At 42.4% G+C, this 23,337-nt stretch overlaps 1 protein-coding gene and 1 non-coding gene across 3 annotated transcripts in view; one reads left to right on the top strand and one right to left on the bottom strand.

Moving 5' to 3' along the window:
- Positions 1–12,670, top strand: part of LOC121386906 — a 35,289-nt gene extending 22,619 nt beyond the window's left edge. The window contains exons 1-2 of one of the 2 annotated variants that reach the window (XM_041517948.1): positions 4,896–5,341; positions 10,510–12,670. In XM_041517948.1, coding sequence (XP_041373882.1) covers positions 10,577–12,214 — 1,638 coding nt within the window. In that variant the 5' untranslated portion in view covers positions 4,896–5,341; positions 10,510–10,576 and the 3' untranslated portion in view covers positions 12,215–12,670. Of the gene's footprint in view, positions 1–4,895; positions 5,342–10,509 lie in introns of those variants that run through there. The other variant, XM_041517947.1, reaches the window with a different exon arrangement.
- Positions 12,671–20,716: 8,046 nt separating this feature from the next.
- Trnaq-cug lies at positions 20,717–20,788 on the bottom strand. The gene has a single exon. It is a non-coding gene; the product is annotated as a tRNA-Gln (tRNA).
- Between the last annotated feature and the right edge of the window lie 2,549 nt (positions 20,789–23,337).

The raw sequence follows: 23,337 nt of genomic DNA, 5'->3' as shown, positions 1-23,337 counted from the left end.
CGTGTCTCACCAAAGGCGGGTCCCCTTTCTTCCCAAGGGACCGCTTCCCCCTAAATATATATCTGGCTTAAGTTGGTCCCCCTTCGCTTTGTGCCTTCTAGCCCCCCGACCATCCCCACCCTCCCAAAAACATTTTCTGGATCCCCTCCCCTGCGCACGTGTTGCAACACACACACCCCCTGGTTCTTAAAGAAAATGACTCTAGTAATCGCGCTGTTTCAGAAACCCTTCTCTATGTTCTGATTCCCTTTCAGAAAAGACTTTGTAATTAAGTAAACCTATTCTATTATGCTTGGGTTTTTCTACCAAATGCTACGATAAGGTTCCCTCCCCTTTCTGCTGTCCCGACTTCTATGGCCGTCAGTTGCTAGTCCCCTTTTTTCCCTCTTACAACTCGATTCCTCGTCGTATATCCCATTAGTTGTTATTCGTAGGCCTGGATTGGGGATCTTTTCCCACCCCCCCGTCGAGTTTTCCAACTTCGTCATGATAGTTGACAGTCTGAACCTAGCATTCCTTCCCTAGCTCTGACCTAGCCCCCTCCCTCTTGTGTCAGAGAGCAAGAAAGGAAATGTTTTATTTACTTTCTCTTCCCTCACTCCCCCATTTTATTTACAGCTATATTCCGTCATTCCCCCCTGGTCTTTTTCCTCCCCTATATTGAGAGAAGAAACCCGCTGTCGCCATTTCGTGAGCTACACTTTTCGATTAGCAGCAAGGAATCTTTTCTCTGCACCATCCCCTCAGACAGGATCCCCTTCCATAACACGGTCTTTGTTCTTCTCCCCTCCTCCCCTCCACTGGCTCCCCTTGGAGAAATAGCCCAATGGGTCCACCGACGGGGCCTTCCTCTTCAAGACCCCTCATTTCCCCTTTTATGTTGGGTCAAGGCTACCCCCCCCTTACGACGAAGTTGACCAACTCACAGATCTCACGACTTCTATGATTCTCCAGTTGCTAGTTTTGATCACTCCCTTACCCTTCTCAATTCCCTACGATCGATTAGTGGTTTTCTCCCTGAGTGCAGCAGTCTTAGGTCCCTAAGTTGGAGAAATCACAACCCCTGTTCTTGGCCTCTCCCCTCTTCTGATGATCTTCCCCCTAGCATTACTGTCCAAATTATTTTCGTCTTGCTTTCTGGCGGCAGAGTACTCGGAATAATAATACAACTTTTTACGTTTTCTCTTTTAGTCCAGTATAATATGAGTTATTCATGAAGCTCATAAATGCCTAAGAATGAAAACTAATTTCCCTTTTCTCTGGATAAACTAATTCTCCTCTCCCCTCCCCAAGTCCGGAAAAACCATGTTTCCTGCCTCCCCCCCTCAGCGTGCTTTCCTTTCTCTGTGTACCACCCCTCTTCTGTTTCCCCTTCTTCCTTGACCTCACATTCCCCTCCACTCCTCCTTTTATACTGTTTCCCTCCTCCCCCCCCCTTCTCTCCCCGTTGAACTGTTTACTGAGATAGCGAGTCGTTCACTCACGTACATTCCCCCTTCTCTCCCGCCGAGTTTCCTTTTCTCTCTCTTACTTGTATACTGTTTCTATCCTCCTGTGTGATTACTCGTTGACTCCTCCTGAGATAGCGAGTCTGTCACTCTGTACATCTCTCTCCTCTCCCTCCGAGTTTTCTTTCATCTCTCTTACTTGTATACTGTTTCTATCCTTCCTGTGTATGTTCTCTCGTTCCCCCCCCTACTGAGATAGCGAGTCGTGTCACTCCGTACATCTCCTCTCTCCCGCCGAGTTTCCTTTCATCTCTCTTACCTGTATACTGTTTTCTTCTCCTCCTGTGTGATTACTCGTCTTTCTTTTCCTGTACCTTTGCGAGTCGTGTCACTCCTTTACCCTTTCCCCCTCTCTCCCCGCCCTTCCTTTCCTCTTCATCTCTCCCCTTCCCCCTCCCTAAACCCTCCATCTCTTACGCTTTTCTTCCCCCCAGCACTCGCTTCCCTTTGTTTCTCCCTGTACGCCGATTCCCCAGCGTATACTTTTCCTCTTTAAAAAGTGAACATTTAAAGTTCAAGGCTGGGTTGTAGTTCAGTCGATTGTGCGCTACCCCTGAGGTGTGATGGAGTTACAGGATCGATCGCCCTTTTCCCCTTCCCCCCCTTTCCCCCCCACTTCCTCCACATCTATTTTGTTTCCTTCTCTGTATCCTGTCTGTTGACTATGTCTCTTTCTCTGCCTGCCCCCCCCCTTTCTCCTTCTCTCCTCTCTCTCTATCTCTGTCTCTGTCTCTGTCTCTCTCTCTCTCTCTCTCTCTCTCTCTCTCTCTCTTTCTCCTCTATCTCTCTGTGTCTGTGTCTCTCTCCTCTCTCCTCTCTCTCCTGTATGTCTGGGCCCCCTCTCTCTCTCTCTCTCTTTCTTCTCTCCTCTCTCTCTCTCTCTCTCTCTTTCCTATATATATATATATAGTATTATATATATATATTATGTATGTATGTTTGTCATTCTCTCTTTCTCTCTCTCTCTCTCTCTATATCTCTCTCTCTCTCCATCTCTCTCTCTCTCTCTCTCTCTCTCCCTCTCTCTCTCTATATATTCCCTTATATATATATATATGTATATATGTCTGTCCTGTCTGTCTCTCTCTATCTGTCTGTCTGTCTGTCTGTCGCTTTCTCTCTCTCCTCTCTCACTCTCTGTCTGTCTGTTTGTCTGTCTGTCTGTACGTTTGTCTGTCTCCTCCATCTCTCTTTCTCTCTCTCTCTCTCTCTCGTCTCTGTCTCTCTCTCTGTCTCTCTCTCTCTTCCTCTCTCTTCTTCTCAGGTCCTCTCTCTCTCTCTCTCTCTCTCTCTCTCTCTCTCTCTCTCTATCTAGATCTATATATATATATATAATATATATCTACTCTTCAAAAGAAGAAACGCAAAACCAACATTGTCGTAACATTTGGAGAATTGATTTTAATTATTGAATGGTGAGTCCGATAATTACCAAATGTTGCAGGATTGTTCACAATTCACTCTAGTCCATTGTGAGTAAGTGATAGGACACACCACCAAGGTCAAGGTCATCTGGAGTCAATACCGGGTGTGGCCTCCGCGTGTGTTGACAACTGCCTGGCACCGCCTGCCCATTGAAGCAACCAGAGTACGGATGACGTCCCGGGAATGGTGGCCCACTCGGCCTGCAAGGCTGCTGCCAGCTCAGGCAGGGTCTGGGGCTGTGGTTGTCGCTGTCGGAGGCGTCGGTCCAACTCGTCCCATAGATGCTCAATTGGGTTCAAATCCGTGATATCGATGGCCAAGGAAGGACATTAATGTTGTTGTTCTGTAGGAAAGCCGTTGTGAGACGTGCTGTGTGAGGCCTGGCGTTGTCATGTTGGAACACTGCGTTGGCGTTGGCCATAACTGGAACGATGTGTGGCCGGAGGATCTGGTCAATGTAGCCCTGTGCATTCAGGTTGCCCTGCACGTGGACCAGGTCAGTTCTGCCAGTGTGTGAGATGGCTGCCCACACCATGACACTACCCCCGCCGAATCTGTCCACTTCCTGCACGCAGTTTGCCGCATAACGTTCACCACGACGCCTATACACGCGACATCTTCCATCATGACGTCAGAGCAGAAATCGGGACTCGTCACTGAATCACACCTGTCTCCATCGCAGTTGAGGCCATTGTCGATGAATCTGGCACCACTGCAGTCGGAGTCGACGGTGTTGTGGTGTTAAGATGACACCTCGAACTGGACGTCCTGGCACGAATTCCTACCTCACGTAGGCGGTTCCGTACGGTCTGGTCAGATATCCTGCGCAAACCTGGTATTGCTGCGGCTGTGGAGGTGGCAGTAGTCAATCGTTCCCGAAGGTGGCGTACCCGGATGTAGCGGTCCTGCCCGGGGGTAGTGACCCGTGGTCGACCGGATCTAGGGAGGTCACGTGTTGATCCATGTTGCTGGTAACGGTCCCACAGTCTGGAGATGGTGCTTGGGGACACATGGAATGCCCTGGCAACGGCCGTTCTGGATTCGCCTGCGTCTAGTCGGCCGATGGCATTGTTTCTCTGCGGTTCACTGAGACGTGGCATGCCCTGGATTGTCAACTGTCGGCCAGATACAGAGGCCAGGCAAGCGAACACCCTGCACTTTTATACTGTCGGTGTTCATGCAGTGGTGACATGGTTTGCACGTGGCTGCGTTTTTGCGAATATTCACATTTTGGAACTTTATTGTACAGTAGCTGCGTTTTATCGAATGTAACCGTGGGAATGTGTTTGGGACATGCAATGACCTTATATTCACAAAGCATGAACCGGTAGGAAACATAAAATCGGAGTTATAACCCATTTGTACCCTTTTGCGTTTCTTTTTTTGAAGAGTATATATATATATATATATATATGTATGTCTGTCTCTCTCTATCTGTCTGTCTGTCTCTCTCTCTCTATTTCTCTCTGTCTGTCTGTCTGTCTCTCTCTCTATCTCTCTCTCTCTATATATATCTCTGTGTCTCTCTCTCTCTCTGTCTCACTCTGTCTGTCTATGTCTGTCTCTCTCTGTCTGTCTGTCTGTCCGTCTCTCTCTCTCTCTCTCTCTCTCTCTCTCTCTCTCTCTCTCTCTCTCTCTCTCTCTCTCTCTCTCTCTCTCTCTCTCTCTCTCTCTGTCTGTATGCGTCTTCCCCATTTCATTTCAAGGATCATTTGTGTTATCAACATGTTTTCTCTTTGACTCTGAACCATGTTAAACTCTAGATAGCCCTTCCTTTTCTTTCTACAAACTGAACGGTAGAACGAACCTTTCTAAGTTGTTCCTCTATCGAATAATCAACACAACCTCCAAACAAGTCAGAAAAACATCTCAAGGATGCGCCATTGTGACATTTGACCTCTGAACGCCTTGGCGGAATGACGTCCCTATATTGCACGACAAGTCACCCCTGGTTTCTATTATCCGTTCGCGCCAACGAGCAACAGGTTCACGACAATAGCTCGCGGAAAATGAGTGGCTAATGAGGAATAACCGACAGCAGAGGAGTCGAGTCGGGCCATTATTTGACGGCCGACCATCCGTGTCATTTGCAATAACGACATTCGGATCGCTTTTCGGCTAGCTACTGTTTAACTACACAAACGCCTCGACGGTTGAGTTGCTCCGGATCATTCCGAGTTACTCACGGGATATTCATTCCGCCGGGCCCCCCATCTTTTCTTATAGGATACGCCCGGAGAATACAGTTGGATATTGTCATTTTAAAAATGTTAGTGCAGGGATCGTTTGAAGGTTGTTGTGAATAATTTTCCAAGTTGGCTACAGTTTGGGAATTCACCGGTGTCTGGATCTTCTGTTTTAAAGCCACATAACGAACTCGTTCGATCAAATGGTTTAATAGCGTGCACGTACGTACATGGTTTCATTTTGTTTAAGCACATTGTCATGGACACACCATTCATCTATTTGGGCTACCTGTCTTGGGAAGTTGATGGTTAGCGGCATAGGTGTCGGTACAGTGTGCGTATAACCTTCTCACAAGTCCTTAAAAGTTATTTGTATGGGAGTCGTTACTGGGATGCGAACCTACTACCTTTTAGCCTTGAGAACTATGTCTTAATCACTGCAGTACCTCAGCGAGACCCGTAAAGCGCTTAAATGTATGTGTACATATTTTACAAAATACGGCTGTGTTAAAACATTTGTGGTTAAAATGTATTTTGTTTATCGAGACCATACGAGGACATTGATGTATTGGTCATCGGCTATTGGCTGTCAAATATTTGGTAATTCTGACATACAGACTGAGAGAGGAAACCCGCAACATTTTCAATTAGTAGCAGGGGATCTTTTATATGCACCATCCCACATACAAAATAAGAAATACCACAGCCTTTGATGTATCAGTCATGGTGCACTGGCTGAAACGAGAAATAGCCCAATGGGCACATTACATTACATTAATAAAATGTTAAATTCCGGATTTAGTTTTCTCCATAAAATATATAATGAGTCTGTATGATCATTTGTATTCTCTGCTGCAGGTAATGTGCAATATGTTCATTAAAAAACATGCAATAACGAACGTACAGTATTTTATCACACCTAAGATCAAGGATCACTACTTTAAAGGGACATTCCCGAGTTTGCTGCAATTTTTAAGATGTTATCGACTAACAGAGACTTTTAACGATTGTAATTACATATCAAATATTTTTTTTTTCTGCATAAAATATAAGCGGCTGTATATTAAACGTGTTTTTGATCGTTCAAATATTTGTACTAGGTTAAATTTAATTTTATTTCCTAAAACATTTTATTTTTTTCGTGCGCACGAAATTATATGAAGACAAAATCCAGTTTGGGCTTCTTACAGATATTAAAATGGCTAGAAACACATTGAATATACAGACACTGATATTCTAAACCTGAAAATATATTTAATATGTAAGATTAATCGTAGAAATATTTTATTAGTCGAAAACATCTTACAATGCAGCAAACTCAGGAATGCCCCTTTAATTCCTTCAATCAACTCACACATTTTAATTGTATTGATTGCAAATACATGTATATAAATATCGTAGGCTGTGTGTGGTTTTTTTTTTTTTTTTTTTTTTTTTTAGGGTGTGTGGGTGTATAAAAGATTCCTTACTGCTAATAAATTATTATGTAGCGTGTTTTTATCTTACACGACGGATCAGAAATAAAAACAAACAGTTTGACACCCAACAGCCGATGATTAATAAATCAATGTGTTCTAGTGGTGTTAGGTAAACATAGCAACATTTAGCTTTCTTTACGGCGCAAGATAAGGAAAAACAATATTTCAACTGGTGCGCCGTTAGTCGGGTCTGGTTTACGCAATAACCCCAAGTGCACGCAATCGTGAAAGTTTGATCAAGCGTGTACCACTGAAATAGACTCTAATTAATTAAAACTACCGTGTATTGATTTTTCCTTTGTGTCTTCGTTTGTTTCACTGAACATCGAGGTTTTCAGTCTGGTCGTTTGTTGAAAAGTTTAAAGAAAGAAAAAACAACACAAATCACACGGTGTGTCAAAATGATATATTGTCGGTGTGGATTCAATTTCGTTTAGTCGTGACTATTGGTTTTAAACTCGCTGTGCACACACACATGACTGCTTGTGTTATTACAGCGGTGAAAGGTAGAGACTTCACGGAAAACCGTTTTATCACAGTATGAAGTATTTGAGTGTACTTTTCCCCGTTTATATTTACTGTTTCTGTGCATTTTCCTTTAAAAATGACATGAATATAGTATAGTATAGTATAGTATAGTATAGTATAGTATAGTATAGTATAGTGTAATATAAGTGTGTGTGTGTGTGTGTGTGTGTGGGGGGGGGTTATGATATGCCGTCGCAGTGAATGTTAATGTGCTATAGTAGAAGCACCCGACTGAATCACCGGAGAAGTGGCGACCTTGTCTCTATATCTGTTTTTGACCCCTTTATGTCAAGATAAGATCGGAAATGCTTTTTATAGTTTGGTCATAAATATTTCGACTTTTAGGGCTCCCCTTATGCTTGTGTTTCTGTATGGGGTAGAAGATCTATATTTTGACATCATGCATGTCGCTTTAATGTCGATGCCAATAAGAACGAGTGATTGTATGCCTTGTAGTAGACGATAAGTCAACTAAACAACTTGTATCAAGACACAGTTGCGTGAAAAGAGAGGGTTGTGGGGTACGACCTTTTAAAAAAAACCCAACATTCTGGCGGAGCACGACTGGACTCCCCCTAGAAAGTTCTCTCGTCAGACTAAATCCCATTGCATAATATATTATACATTGGCGTCTCAGACAGTTCCTCAGTCTGAACGCAGATTCATTAAATCATTTCATATTATTTTCATGTTTATATCCAATTAAGATTCAAGCACAGTGTCCTGGGCACACACCTCAGCTATCTGGGTTGTCCGTCCAGGGCAGTGGGTTAGAGGTTTTAGTGGTTAGTGAAAGAAAAGAGGGTGTAGTGGTCTAACACCTACCCACTGAGTCGTTAAAACTTGCTCTGGGTTGGAGCCGGCACCGGGCTGCGAACCCAGTGCCTACCAGCCTTATGTCCGATGACTTAACCACGATACCACTGAGAATGGTTAATGACAGTTAACACGATCCCAGTAACTAATTATGCTTATCCAGCGACAGTCACCCAAAACCTGGTTTAAGACCAAAACCTTTGGTTTCAGCAGGTATCTGATCAGAGGTACTCAAGTAGACTGTGCATCGATCGTAGTCAAGGAATTGACACGATGTTCCGTAAATAGCTGTTCATTCTTGAGGAACCTGTTATGGGTTTCCTGTCATTGTGATGTGTGCCACACTAATAAAGCTTATTTAAGAGTTAAAATTAGAGATTAAATACGTTTTCTTCTTTAGAATATATATATATTTTTTCTTTTTCTTTTTTCTTTTTTTTTCTTTTTCGTCGTAATGGTTGGTGTAATCCATATTGGATTTTACTTCCAAATTTTGTACATGCAGAAAAAAAATAAAATCAATTTAAAAAAAAAAAAAATCCACACTGTTAAAATATTGACGAAAAGAAATAAGGAATCACATAAGAAACAGTAATAACAAAGAGTGGCTGCAGTGAAAACTCTAATACACAGTGTCAGCCAGTTAACCCTTTTGCTGACATTCGCAGCATCACCACTGACATTTAATCCCAAATTGTATCCTTCTATGTTATACCCCAATAGCCGATGATGAATAAATCAATATGCTCTAGTGGGGTGTCGTTAAAAAACTAAACTTGAACAGACATACAGTATATATAATTCAGATCCTTCTTATGATTATATTGCCAACCGATTGTGTATTTGAAAGTTGATCGGTTGGTACGAATCGATTATTGCTGGTGATCGATGATGAAATTCCAACTGCTTCCCAACACTACTAGAAACGGATCATTATTTATTTTTATTTTTATTTATTTGTTTCTTTGTTTGTTGGTGTTTTTTTTTTTTTTTTTTTTAAATTTTAAAACAATTTTTGGTCAAAATAACGAAATGGTTGACATCCAATAGTCGATGATTAATAAATCAATGTGCTCTAGCTGTGTCGTTAAACAAAGCAAACTTTAACAATTATCTTAAATGCTTCAATATTTCGTTGAAAATGCTCCAGCCGTGGATAGGAAGTTGGATCGAGGAAGGGAGTGGTACACAGTTTCAATTTACGTCATCTCAATCTATACTTTACATTTTATTCATTTCAACTTATTATCGTGCTTATATCCAATTATCTGGGCTGGCTGTCCAGGACAGTGGGTTGTTAGTGGTTAGTGAGAGAGAAGAGGGTGTAGTGGCCTTACCAAGTCGTTAAAACTCGCTCTGGGTGGGCTGCGTACCCTGTACCTACCAGTCTTATGTCCGATGGCTTAACCACGACGCCACCGAGGCCGGTCTATACAACATCATTGTTTGTTATTTGCTACTTTATTAACCGCAGACAAGAGATCAAAATAGACGAGCGTTGATAACAACCCATGGGTTGTAAATAGGCCACAGAAAGTAGTCTAGGATAGCGCCAGACAGTACGAGGTATCGCGTGCGTGGTCTCAATTCCCCAGACGGAGGTCACCCGTAACTACACTGGTATTGACGTAATTAATAGCTTCTCATTCGGGATGGGATCTAGGTTAGTTGGAGAACAAAGGCTCTGTAGTTGATCAACGCCCTCCACCTCCTCCTCTCCACCTCCCCACCATTGGATGTTTTCATTCTAGTTGTTAAATGAATGATTGTGGCGTGTATATTCTTTCTGTGAGAAATTTATACGAAATATTTCATGTATTTTGGAATGAATGAGTGAACAAACGAACGGACGGACGGACGAACGGACAGACGGATGGACGGACGGACGGACGGACGGACGAATGAACACATGGATGAATGAATGAATGAATGAAAAGATGGATGCTTAACAACACATCAGTACAAAAATAAATCTGCTATTTGATGTCAAACGAAGGTGGGTACACGAATGAAATGATGTTCAACATCACTTAAAATAATTCAAAAGTTAAATTAAACAACAGAGTAGACATGTAAGTTGACATCAGTGGTTTCTTGTCCCATGTCACAATTATTACTATATGACATCGTCAAATAGTCTGGTTAGACGCATATTTAATGACGAGAGCGACGCAATTAAAACAGTTTGTTTTGTTTAACGACACCACTAGAGGACGTTGATTTATTAATCATCGGCTTATGGATGTCAAACATTTAGTAATTTTGATATATAGTCTTAGAGAGGAAACTGGCTACATGTTTCCATTAGTAGCAAAGAATCTTTTATATGCACCATCCCGTAGACAGAATAGCAGATACCACGACCTTTGATATACCAGTCGTGGTGCAATGGCTGGAACGATAAAGACCCAAAGGGCCCACCGACGGGTGACGCAATTACTGCGCCATCTTATTGTAATTACGTTACACAGGTGACATTTCAGATATCTGCGTTCAAGAAATCGTCCTTGAATATTGACATTTTATATCTTAACCTACATTCTTACTGATCTTCTTTTGTATTTTCAGGTGATAGACTTTAAAGCTATCGAGGATTCATACTACTGAAATCCCCACAAAACCAAACACGAGAAAGATGCTGCGCTGGTTCAAGGGAAGAAAGAAGCAGACGAAAACCACCAAGACTCAGTCGAGCGGTGATTACGGATTCAACGAGGACTGCGACGAGAATGTGAATTCTAAGGATTACCACGTGTATGAGGAAATCGCAGACATTCCTGGTTTTCATTTGTTGGACATAAGAGGAGATGTGCAGGACAGCACACACCCGCAGTACAAGGAAGGACCTTACATGGTCGTACCCATTCCAGAGCCAGACTCTTTCGCTCAAGATGGCGGCGATTCAAATCACAGGTCACGTGGTTCGGCCTTTACGTGCGCTCTGATTGGCAGAAGGAACTCTTCCATGTCGGGGAACACTGAAACCGGTTCCAGCGACGTGGATCTGACTTACGATTTGTCAGACTCTCAGAACTACTGTCCAGTAGGTGTTAACGGCTTTAGTTCAGAAAAGGGCTGTGGAGATTTTAATTTCCAAAAGGCAAAATTTTCATGTGTGGATAGAGACCATTCTGAGCATTGCAGAGATCAGTGTCTATTAGCGAGCAGCGACACGGGGTGTGAGTATGACGTCAGCACGTCTAGCGAAGGTGATCACACGAGCTATGAGTTCTATCTCGCGAGAATCGAACAGAATCTCATTCACAAGTGCAAGATAAGGGAGCTAATCCATCAGGTGACGCCCATTAACGAGGAATCGGACACCGATTCCATGACGACGGTGTCGAGTCTGTCTATGACGACACACAGTCACCTGCGCCCTCTGGTGACGAAAGGTTACTCGGACGACGAAGGTGCGCTGGCGGATTATTCCGAATCCGAGAACAGCAGTGGGTATTATGAGACAGAGGTCAAGGTCAGGTTCCCCCAAAGAGCCCAGTGTGAGCTCATCAGACTTAGCGGCAGTTGTGATACGTGTGGTCAACATTCTTCACAGTCGAACGAGAAACCTGCAAGGACGACGAACATTAGGACTGGACACAAACGGTGTTTATGCGACTCTTCTTCTTCATGCAAAACTCACTGTGACAGAACGAAGCGGAACGCACCGGAACACCCGTTCAAACAGCAGCGACAACAAAAACAACAATTGAATCATTCGAGTGTTACGCATCAACGACAAACCGCCTCTGAAAGACGGGCAGACAACTCTGAAAGCAGAGAAACGGGTTCTGTTCCCAAACAAAAGTATCAGAGCAGTGCACAACTAAAAACGAAATCTCGTAGACAAGTGCGAGAACTGAACTGTGGGTGGTGTAAATCTAAACCTAGTTCAATGACGGCATCGTCTGATAGCTACGTAGAAGATCTTCGTAATAAGGACACGAGTGCTAATGGTAATCGCGTGGATCACTGTCATTCTAAACGGAACGCACACAATGACTTACCTACTGATAATGTTGATAAAAGTGGAGCCAGTGGAAATATATTTCCTCCGCGAACAGACGATGCGGAGGAATACGAATATAGGGATCTGTACTCGGCGGGGAATGTATCAAACATCAGGACTAGAAAATCGTCTCTCTCGAACAAAGTAGCAAAATCGAGAAATTTCGATTCCGTGGATATTTACCGATCACGTGCCAGCAACAATCGCCTCCTGTCGGATTTGATTATTAATAATTATCACGAACGACAACTCTTGTTTGCATGATTACCATAACACGGACAAATTGTAATTGGATAACTGCCGCATTTATTTGGACAGGTATCACTAACGTCTGATGTCATTTGCATAATCGCCAAGATCAACAGCTATTTATATGGAATGTTGTTACGAACGACAACTTTCCTGTCTTGGACAGAGAGGCCGGCCAAGGCCGGCAACTGTGCCCACGACAGGCGTGCGCTACAACAGCTTGCTCTGAACGTGCACGTAAAACCCTTTGACCTTGACCTTGACGAACGACAACTGCCTGAATGTTTGTTTGTTCTAAGAGAGAATACGAAGCGAGAGAGAATCAATAGTGTGAACTGTAACATTAACTGGTGCAAGAATGTTCTGCTATAAAATATCACAAAACGATTTGAGGGATTAACATACCTTAAGAGATTCATGGAAGATATTGCACATGTATTAACTCTTAATAAAAAATATTATTATATCCTATATTATTTTGATGTGCCAATTTGTTCGCCTGCTTATAATTAACAGAGGATGCGGAACAAGGGTGGGTTATGCCCACCCAACCACCCCCCCCCCCCCACACACACACCGCCCCACCCCCCTCACACACTCGTTTTTTTATTGTGCTAAGAAGCCTGGAAATGCCATATTCGAACACATGAATTGTCCACCTACCCATCCCCGGGCCACTGCAGTGACAACACAAACACACACACGCACGCACGCACGCACGCACATCCATGCACACACGGAGCGAGACGGAGAGAGAGGGAGAGCGGAGAGAGACACACACACACACACACACACACACACATACATACATAAATACATACAAACACATACACACACGCACACGCACGCACATAGACAGAGAGACCTAGAGAGAGAGCAATATAGAGACTAAGGGAGAGAGACAGAGATTTAAAAATGCACTTTACGGGCCTGGCTCTTGGTTGCTTTTTTTAAGAAGTGCAAGTTGCAAATACATAATTATATACTTGCCTACCCTATTAGGCATATTATGATCACGAGACCGTGCAATCGTTAAACAAATACGGCCGTCTTTGTTTGTGAAGATGTAAATCATAATGGAAATCGTAACATTAATGGCGGTGACTAATTTACCATTAGCATGTTCAATATCGTATATCTGCACAAGGCAGAGCAGAAAACAAGATATGACACAGCCACGGGCCACTGCTAGTTGTTTTATCTAGGGATGGGAAGTAGCCCAGTGGTAAAGCGCTCGCTTGAGGCGCGATTGGTTTGGGATCGATATCCGTCGGTGGGTCCATTGGGCTATGTCTCGTTCTGGCCAGTGCACCACGACTGGTATATCATAGACCGTGGTATGAGCTGCCACTTTATCACGCGCCCTAGTACTAGAACCAAACGCTGTCAAGAAACCCGCTATATTTTCCCATTAGTACAACGGATCGTTTTTGATGCACCATCCCATAAAACAGGATAGCACATACCACGGCCTTTGATATACCAGTCATGGTGCACTGGCTGGAATGACTTTGGGAGTGGGGGTCACTGACGGATTGGGTACAAAGACTATATCAGATTTTGGTTACAATAGCAAACATCAATGTGATAAAAAAAAGAAAAGGAAACGGCTCATAAGTGGGGAGCACATGCACGTCCCCCCCCCCCCCCCCCCCCCCCCCCCCGGTTCTTACGGGCTTGCATATAGTAGTCTTACAGAGGAAACCCGCTACATTTCACATATCGTTTATATGCACCATCCCGCAGCCATTGCATTGGCTGTAACAAGAAATAGCTCAACAGATCCACTGAGGGGGATCGATCCCATAACGACCGCGCATCAGGCAAGCACTTCACCTCTGGGCTACCAACATAGTTAGATGCATATTCCAAGTAGACTAATGGGCGAAGATATTGCTTTCCTAAGTCGCAGTCGGTATAGGATCGATTCCCGTCAGTGGGTCCATTAGGCTATTTCTCCTTCTAGCCAGTGCACTACGACTGGTATGTCAAATACCGTGGTATGTGCTGTCCTGTTTGTGTGAAAGTATAAATAAAAGACCCCTTGCTATTAACGGAAAACAATGTAGAGGGTTTCGTTTCTATGACTATATGTTAAAATTACCAAATGTCTGACATCCAATAGCTGATGATTGATAAATAAATATGCTCTAGTCGTATCGTTAAACAAAGCAACGTTTCTGTATTGCTTTCCCTCGCGAGCTAGGCTAGGTGAAAATGTCACAGTTAGCACATGTCAGACACTATGCTCCAGTTAAACATCACGAGTTGTCTTTAAACAAACATTCCTTCTAACCACCTACGTACATAGGGCTGAATAGTCCTGTCTCAGTTAAAATAGAAATATAGACCCACGTGTAAGAAAGAGTCTGCACCTCAGTTTATCATTGAATTACCTTTGTTATTGAAAAAAGCACAACAAATACAAATTAAAAGAAAATAACTCCAAAAACAACCCAGAACAAAATAAATAAATAAATAAATAAGCTAGACATTTTTTTAACATTTGGTAATTTTTACTTATAGTCTTAGAGAGCAAACCCGCTACAGTGTTCCATTAGAAGCAAGGACTGTTTGACATCCAATGACTGGTGATTTATAAATCAGTGTGCTCTAGTGGTGTCGTTAAACAAAACAAACGTTTGATATTCCAGTCGTGGTCATGGGCGTACATATGATTTTGAAAAGGGGGTTTCCAAAATAGATTGCAGAGATATTGGGCATATATTTCTATGTTGAGTAAATATAATAATGTCAGATATATTAAATTAAAAAAAAAAAATTCGGGGGGCGGGGGGTTCGGTCGAACCCATCGACCCCCCCCCCCCCCCCCCCCCCCCCCCCCATGTAACGAGAAATAACCCAATGGCAGAGCTTCTAGAATTGTTATAAAAATACACTAGCCATGGGATCAGTTTTTTTTTTTTTTTTTCTTTTTTTTTTTTTTTTACTAGCTATGATTAAAATTCACTAGCCCTACTTTAAGTAAAGACCGGCCTCGGTGGCGTCGTGGCAGGCCATCGGTCTACAGGCTGGTAGGTACTGGGTTCGGATCCCAGTCGAGGCATGGGATTTTGTAATCCAGATACCGACTCCAAACCCTGAGACTCAATGGGTAGGTGTAAACCACTTGCACCGACCAGTGATCCATAACTGGTTCAACAAAGGCCATGGTTTGTGCTATCCTGCCTATGGGAAGCGCAAATAAAAGATCCCTTGCTGCCAATCGGAAGAGTAGCCCATGTAATGGCGACAGCGGGTTTCCTCTCAAAATCTGTGTGGTCAACCATATGTCTGACGCCATATAACCGTAAATAAAATGTGTTGAGTGCGTCGTTAAATAAAACATTTCTTTCTTTTTTACTTTAAGTAAATATAAATTTATGAATAGGAATAATAGGATATGTCACCTAAAGAAGGAGATACAGCTTAAAAACCCTTAGATTTGAAGGATGAAAGGGGCAGGATATTCACATTTACAAAATAGACTTAAATGCAGCATTTGCCCCCCCCCCCCCCCCCCCAAAAAAAAAAAAAATCAATAGCCATTGGGCATGGCGATGGTAGTTATTTACTAGCCCAACACTGAATATCACTAGCCATGGGAGGTGGGCTACCATAATCTAGAAGCCCTGCCAATGGGCTCACCTACGGGAATCGACCCTAAACTAACCGCGTACCAGGCGAGCGCATTACCACTGGGCTACATCTCACTGCTAAATGCTAGAGAAGTATTATTGTTGTTTTGGGCTGCGCTAACATTCTCCGCCTCTAGTATTCATTAGTTTGTCTTGTTCACTCTGTATACAGATGGTAATGGAGTTGCATCAGCTGTATAATGAACCACCCAGCAATACGGCAATGGGGGTAATCTGTTAGTAAAGAAACGTGTTGTGCTTTCACACTGATGCGTATAAACGGTGGGTTTTTTGGGGTGTTTTTGTTTTTAAAATTAATTTATTAATTTCTATTTATTTTTTGTAATTATTATTTTTATAGACGGTAACGTATATTCTAAGCTTAGTGTACATTTTAAAGCTGATGAATTTATTTGAATTGATGTGGGCGTGTAGCCTAATGCGGGAGAGTGCGAATACAATATTGCTTTCTGCTAAACGAACGAGTAGACTTAAACGAGCTGCTCTGCAGATATTTATTTCTCAAATACAAATGTCACCATTACCATACCACAGCCACTAACTATGATCCAGTTAAACATTACAACGTGTCGTTACACTAACACTCTTCCTAACGGTCTGCATGCTTGATTTACTTGACAGTTTTTACATGCTCATATACCACGAAGTCTGGATACCAGGGGACCGACTCGGGGCAGAAAACTTTATCGGACAATTTTGAATTTCTACTCTAAAATAAAAAAGGGGGTCAATTATAAATTTAGATGCGCAGTCCAAAAACAAATTTTAATAATACAGACTCTGATAACTTAATTTGGTCGCAAGATGATTGGGCAGTCTAAAAAATAAATTAATTATTATATTTAACGTTACAAATTATCGCCCAGTAGACTAAACAAAAGGAGGGGAATGTTGCGTAGGAAGGAGGGGGGGGGGGGGGGGGGACCCCGCGCCCAGGGGTTTGATCGAAATCGTAATCGACCGGCCTCGGTAGCGTCGTGGTTAGGCCACCGGTCTACAGGCTGGTAGGTACTGGGTTCGAATCCCAGTCGAGACATGGGGTTTTTAATCCAGATACTGACACCAAACCCTGAGCGAGTGCTCCGCAAGACTCAATGGGTAGGTGTAAACCACTTGCACCGACCAGTGATCCATACCTGGTTCAACAAAGGCCATGGTTTGTGCTATCCTGCCTGTGGGAAGTGCAAATAAAAGATCCCTTGCTGCTAATCGGAAAGAGTAGCCCATGAAATTGCGACAGCGGGTTTCCTCTCAAAATCTGTGTGGTCCTTAACCATATGTCTGACGCCATATAACCGTAAATAAAATGTGTTGAGTGCGTCGTTAAATAAAACATTTCTTTCTTTCTTTTGTTAATCGTAATCGTAAACTCTGTTATCGTGCCTCTATTCAGTTAAGGTTCAGCACGTCTCTCCCACACCCAGTCTCTGGCATGGCCAGTGGTCGAGTGTGGGACAGACAACAGTTTGAAGACATCATTTTGAAGAGTCCTGTAAGTGGGATGGTGCATAATAGAAAAATGTAGCGGATTTCCTCTCTAAGACTATATGCCAACATTACGAACTACTGTAAATCATAAAATATTAGCGATCTTAAAATTTAGCGAAATCAAAATAAGTGACATATTAGCGACATAGAATTCTTAGCGATGTCATAATATTAGAAACTAAAAAAAGAATAAGCTTAAGTTGTAGTCTTATTTGAAATAATGTTTTTGACGAATATTGATGTCATGCAGGATATAGACAACTTAAACTTAGTAGAACACTACAGCATTGTGCATGCTACTAACTATTGTTGATTGCTATCCTTATGGTTTAATCAGTGGCATGTAACTATTATTGTGCCTTCACTATTTTAAGAACATCTCTTTATATTTAGCGCCATGAAATATTAGCGTCGTGTATGGCCTCGCTAAATTCGCTAACATTTTATGCTCGCTAACATTTCCTGATTTACAGTAGTTGACATCCAATAGCCGATGATTAATAAATCAATGTGCTCTAGTAGTATCGTTAAACAACTTTTGCAGAGATATGACTACAATCACGATAACGGTTTTGTCGTTCAGATTACATTCAAGTGTCACTTTGTTTTTCTTTTTCCTTTTTTTTTTTTTTTTTTTTTTGGTCGCGCGTTAAAAATATTCCGTTTGCACCTATTTCCAGCATGTACTTAATTTCACAAGTTTACTTTCCTTTTTTGTCTTTTAGTTCATTTGTTTAGTCTCTTTTGTGTGTCGCCCGCGACCAGACCTCACACACACACACATCAGAGTAAAACCACGTCACGTTTCTTTACTGAAAGATTACCCTCCCTGTCGTATTGCTGGGTGGTTCGTTATACAGCTGATGCAACTCCATTACTATCGAAAGAAAGAAAGAAATGTTTTGTTTAACGACGCACTCAACACATTTTATTTACGGTTATATGGCGTCAGACATATGGTTATGGACCACACAGATATTGAGAGAGGAAACCCGCTGTCGCCACTTCATGGGCTACTCTTTTCGATTAGCAGCAAGGGATCTTTTATATGCACCATCCCACAGACAGGATAGCACATACCACGGCCTTTGATATACCAGTCGTGGTGCACTGGCTGGAACGAGAAATAGCACAATGGGTCCACCGACGGGGATCGATCCCACGCCGATCGCGCATCGAGCGAGCGCTGTACCACTGGACTACGTCTGTATACAGACTGAACAGGAAAAGTTCGTGAATACTAGAGACTACAGCTGTTAGCGCAAATCCGAAGCATCTTACAGATAGACACTTCTCTTAAAGGGACACAACCTAGTGTTTAAACACTAAAACATATTTGTGACTATTATAGCTGTTTTTGAAAACTGAAATCATACTTAACTTAGATTTTATGGTTTAGATGATCAATTTTCGTACATTCTAAATGTATTTAGTCATCCTGGTGTTTTTAATATCACAAAATGCATTCTCTTATTTTTAAAAACGCACGTGCATCTGAGAAGTAACAATTATGGAGTCGAGTTTTAGTCTATTTTTAGAGGTTATTTAACCATTTCAAAGGCACGGACTCATGTTTCACTCAGTTGTAACTTTATTCAAATGTGCCGGCCTCGGTGGCGTCGTGGTTAGGCCATCGGTCTACAGGCTGGTAGGTACTGGGTTCGGATCCCAGTCGAGGCATGGGATTTTTAATCCAGATACCGACTCCAAACCCTGAGTGAGTGCTCCGCAAGGCTCAATGGGTAGGTGTAAACCACTTGCACCGACCAGTGATCCATAACTGGTTCATCAGAGACCATGGTTTGTGCTATCCTGCCTGTGGGAAGCGCAAATAAAAGATCCCTTGCTGCCTGTTGTAAAAGAGTAGCCTATGTGGCGACAGCGGGTTTCCTCTAAAAACAAACAGTGTCAGAATGACCATATGTTTGACGTCCAATAGCCGATGATAAGATAAAAAATCAATGTGCTCTAGTGGCGTCGTTAAAGAAAACAAACTTTACTTTACTTTATTCAGATGTGTTACAGATTTGTAGATTAATTTGTTAATTTTCACGGGTTTAAACTGGGGTCTGACACTTTAACATTAATTTTAGTGGAGCAGGATGTTGTCCAATGGTAAGCGCTCGGCTTGTGTATGGTTTATCTAGGATCGTCGTCGACACTCGTCAGTGTGCCCAATGGGCTGATTCTCGTTACAGCCAGTGCACCACGACTGTAGTATCACAGGCCGTGGTATGCGTTATCCTGTTTGTGGGATGGTGCCTATAAAATTTCCTTGGTACTAATGGGAAAATGTAGCGGGTTTCCACTCACACATCAGTGTAAAACCACGTCACATTTCTTTACTGAAAGATTACCCTCCCTGTCGTATCGCTGGGTGGTTCATTAAACAGCTGATGCAACTCCATTACCATCTGTATACAGACTAAAGAAGAAAAACCGATGAATACTAGAGTCGGCGGCTGTTGGCGAAAAGCAAAACAATCTTAAAAGCAAATATTTCTCTAACATTAAGGGACGGGATGTTGCCCAGTGTTAAAGTGCTCACTTGGTGCGCGGTTGGTCTAGGATCGATCCCCGTCGGTGGGCCCATTTGGGTTATTTCTCGTTACAGGCAGGGCACCCCGACTAGTATATCAAAAGCCGTGGTATGTGCTACCATATATGTGGGGTAGTGCATATAAAAGATCCACTCCTACTAATGGAAAAGATTAGCGGGTTTTCACCACATTACCAAATATTAGAGCAAGCCATTACAATATCAAAAACAGAGACAGTTACTTCATTAACACCTAACCACTAACACTGTCCTAAACAGTCAGCCCAAATAGCTGAGGTGCGTGTGCCCAGGACAGCATGCTTGAACCTTCATTGAATATAAGCACGGAAATAAGTATATATACATACAAATATGGGAATTTGAAACTCCTTTACGTGCCTATATCCAACTAAGGTTCAGGCACGTCCACCCTAGGATCAAACTAAGACTTAGTCAGTGACTGAATTCAGGGCAGACGTACGTGTACAGGTGGAGAGAGGGCGTAAGTTTCAGGTGGGTAGATTTTGCAATAATAAATTAGTAAGAAGTGAGAATTCCATAACAGGACATGAACAAATTAAGACCAAACAAAAATAATTTATTTCTCTACCCCAAAAAAATAAAAAAATTGATTGCTCCAAAAAGAAAAGAAAAGAAATAAGACAATGAGATAACAGTAGTTCACACACATTGTCGCATTGAATGGATAAATGTGTCTTTGCATACACCGAGTTGGGTGATCATAATCAATTAAGGTACATATGTATTTCGCTCATTTGCCACTGAAGGCCACTCAAAAAACAGAAATCAAATATATAATAAAAATGCATCAGGTTCCACCGAGACTTGAACTCGGATCGCTGGATTCAGAGTCCAAAGTGCTAACCATTACACCATGGAACCTATACATAGAGTATTCAAATTGGCATAGGGTACAACGTTTAGTCTCTCTGTCTCTCTGTTTCTGTCTGTCTGTCTCTGTCTCTGTCTCTGTCTCTCTCTCTCTCTCTCTGTCTCTCTCTCTCTCTCTCGCTCTCTCTCTCTGTGTCTCTGTCTCTGTCTCTCTGCTCTCTCTCTCCTCTCTCTCTCTTTAAACTCTCTCTCTCTTTCTCTCTCTGTCTCTGTGTCTCTGTGTCTAGTGTCTCATCTCTCTCTCTCTCTCTCTCTCTTCTCTATCTCTGTTCTCTGTCTCTGTCTCTCTCTTCTCTCTGTCTTCTCTCTCTCTCTCTCTCTCTCTCTCTCTCTCTCTCTCTCTCTCTCTCTCTCTCTCTCTTGTCTCTGTGTCTGTCTCTGTTGTTGTTGTTTTTTGTTGTTAGTTTTTTTTTTAATTGTTATTTGTTATACTCTAGTATATTATATTTTATTATGTCACTTTTTGGACGGACAGATGTTGATGACAGATTAAAGCAATGTAATACAACTGATAAAACAATTAACGGGGCGGGATTTAGCCCAGTCGTTTGAGTGCTCACTTGAAGTGCTTGCCTCGCAGGATTCAACTACCTCAGTGGATCCATTCAACTGATTGCGTTTTTCTCGTTCCAATCAGTGCACCACAACTGGTCAAAGGCCTTGGTATGTGCTTTTCTGTCTGTGGGAAAGTGCATATAAAAAATCCCTTGCTGCTATTGAAAAAAAAAAATATAGCGGGTTTCCTAAATGTTTGCCATTCAATCAATAGCCGATGATTAATTAATCAATGTGATCTAGTTGTGTCGTTAAATAAAACAAACAACCTTTAAAAAAAAAGTAATTTACTTTGCTTAACCGTATAGTACATTTGAAATAGGAATAAAACAGGGGCGGATCCGGGATTTTGTAAAGAGAGGTGTGTGTGTGTGTGTGTGTGTGTGTGTGTGTGTGTGTGTGTTAAAAGGGCAATACGAATTTGTCCAAGGTAAATGAGCCGAGATCTGTAGCGGGTTCGGGGGCATGTTCCCTTGGCAACTGAGAAATAAAGATGCCCAGGGACGCGTTTTCATGGCAATTTAGTTTTGATATTCTTGAGTTCTGAGTATTTACCGAGGAAGGAAGGAAATGTTTTATTTAATGACGCACTCAACATATTTTATTTACGGTTATATGGCGTCAGACATATGGTTACGGACCACGCAGATATTGATAGAGGCTACTCTTTTCGATTAGCAGCAAGGGATCTTTTATATGCACCATCCCACAGACAGGTTAGCACATACCACGACCTTTGATGTACCAGTCGTGGTGGACTGGCTGGAGCGAGAAATAGTCCAGCAGGCCCACCGATGGGGATCGATCTCAAACCGACCGCGAATCAAGCTAGCGCTTTACCACTAGGCTAGTAATATTTACCGAGATGGCAAGGGTAAATTTCTTATGGAAACCACGTGACTCTGATGTCAGCTCAGTGGTTAATTATGTTTTACATGTTCATGAAAATTTTCGGTTTCTATCTAATCCCCTAGAATACATTAACTATTGATGCAATGCCAGTGTTACTTGCTGTCGATAACGTCTATAGGGTGTATACCACAAATCAAATCGCATAGACGATGCGAGTCACCCGCCGTTACCAACCCAATCATACGTAACACCTCATTTTTCTCAAACCACCTTTTATTCATTTCAATTCAATTCAATTCGTTTTTTTTTTGTTTTTTTTATTCTATGTAAGGCCATAAACCCATATATACAATAACTCGTATATTGATATATTTTTGGACCAGTTGTTCAAATAATTAGCCAGCTGTTTTATTATCACACATATGTTTTAAAAACATATCTTGCAACATATCATCGATTATCTCACTACGCCCTTCCATGGACGCCAACCAAGTAAGTTGAGTGATTTAAAACAAGATCAATTATGGGTAATAAATATGATATTAAACTCGCCACCACCCCGCACCATGTGTATGTCCCTCGTGAAACAATTCTCATTTGTCACCCCCTAAAGCTCGAAACTACTGAAGGCTATTCCACTCGGAACACAAACTCCATACAAAATTGAAGCTCGTCCAATATCCCATAATTATTACATTTCAAAACAAAATAGTGGTCAGCTTAACCTTTCCTTGAACAACTGACCCCTGGTGCAGGTAACAGCATTTCCATGTATAGTAGCATACAGTGGATTATACATACATGCTATTTGCCTATTACCACATAACAGGTGTAAATGACTGTGTGTAGCAGAGTGTCCTCTTGCGTTACTCTTTTACCGGCCTCGGTGGCGTCGTGGTTAGGCCATCGGTCTACAGGCTGGTAGGTACTGGGTTCGGATCCCAGTCGAGGCATGGGATTTTTAATCCAGATACCGACTCCAAACCCTGAGTGAGTGCTCCGCAAGGCTCAATGGGTAGGTGTAAACCACTTGCATCGACCAGTGATCCATAACTGGTTCAACAAAGGCCATGGTTTGTGCTATCCTGCCTGTGGGAAGCGCAAATAAAAGATCCCTTGCTGCTAATCGGAAG

The sequence above is a fragment of the Gigantopelta aegis genome, chromosome 12, assembly GCF_016097555.1.
Source record: "Gigantopelta aegis isolate Gae_Host chromosome 12, Gae_host_genome, whole genome shotgun sequence".
NCBI lineage: Eukaryota > Metazoa > Mollusca > Gastropoda > Neomphalida > Peltospiridae > Gigantopelta > Gigantopelta aegis.
This window is presented reverse-complemented; position numbering and strand designations above follow the sequence as displayed.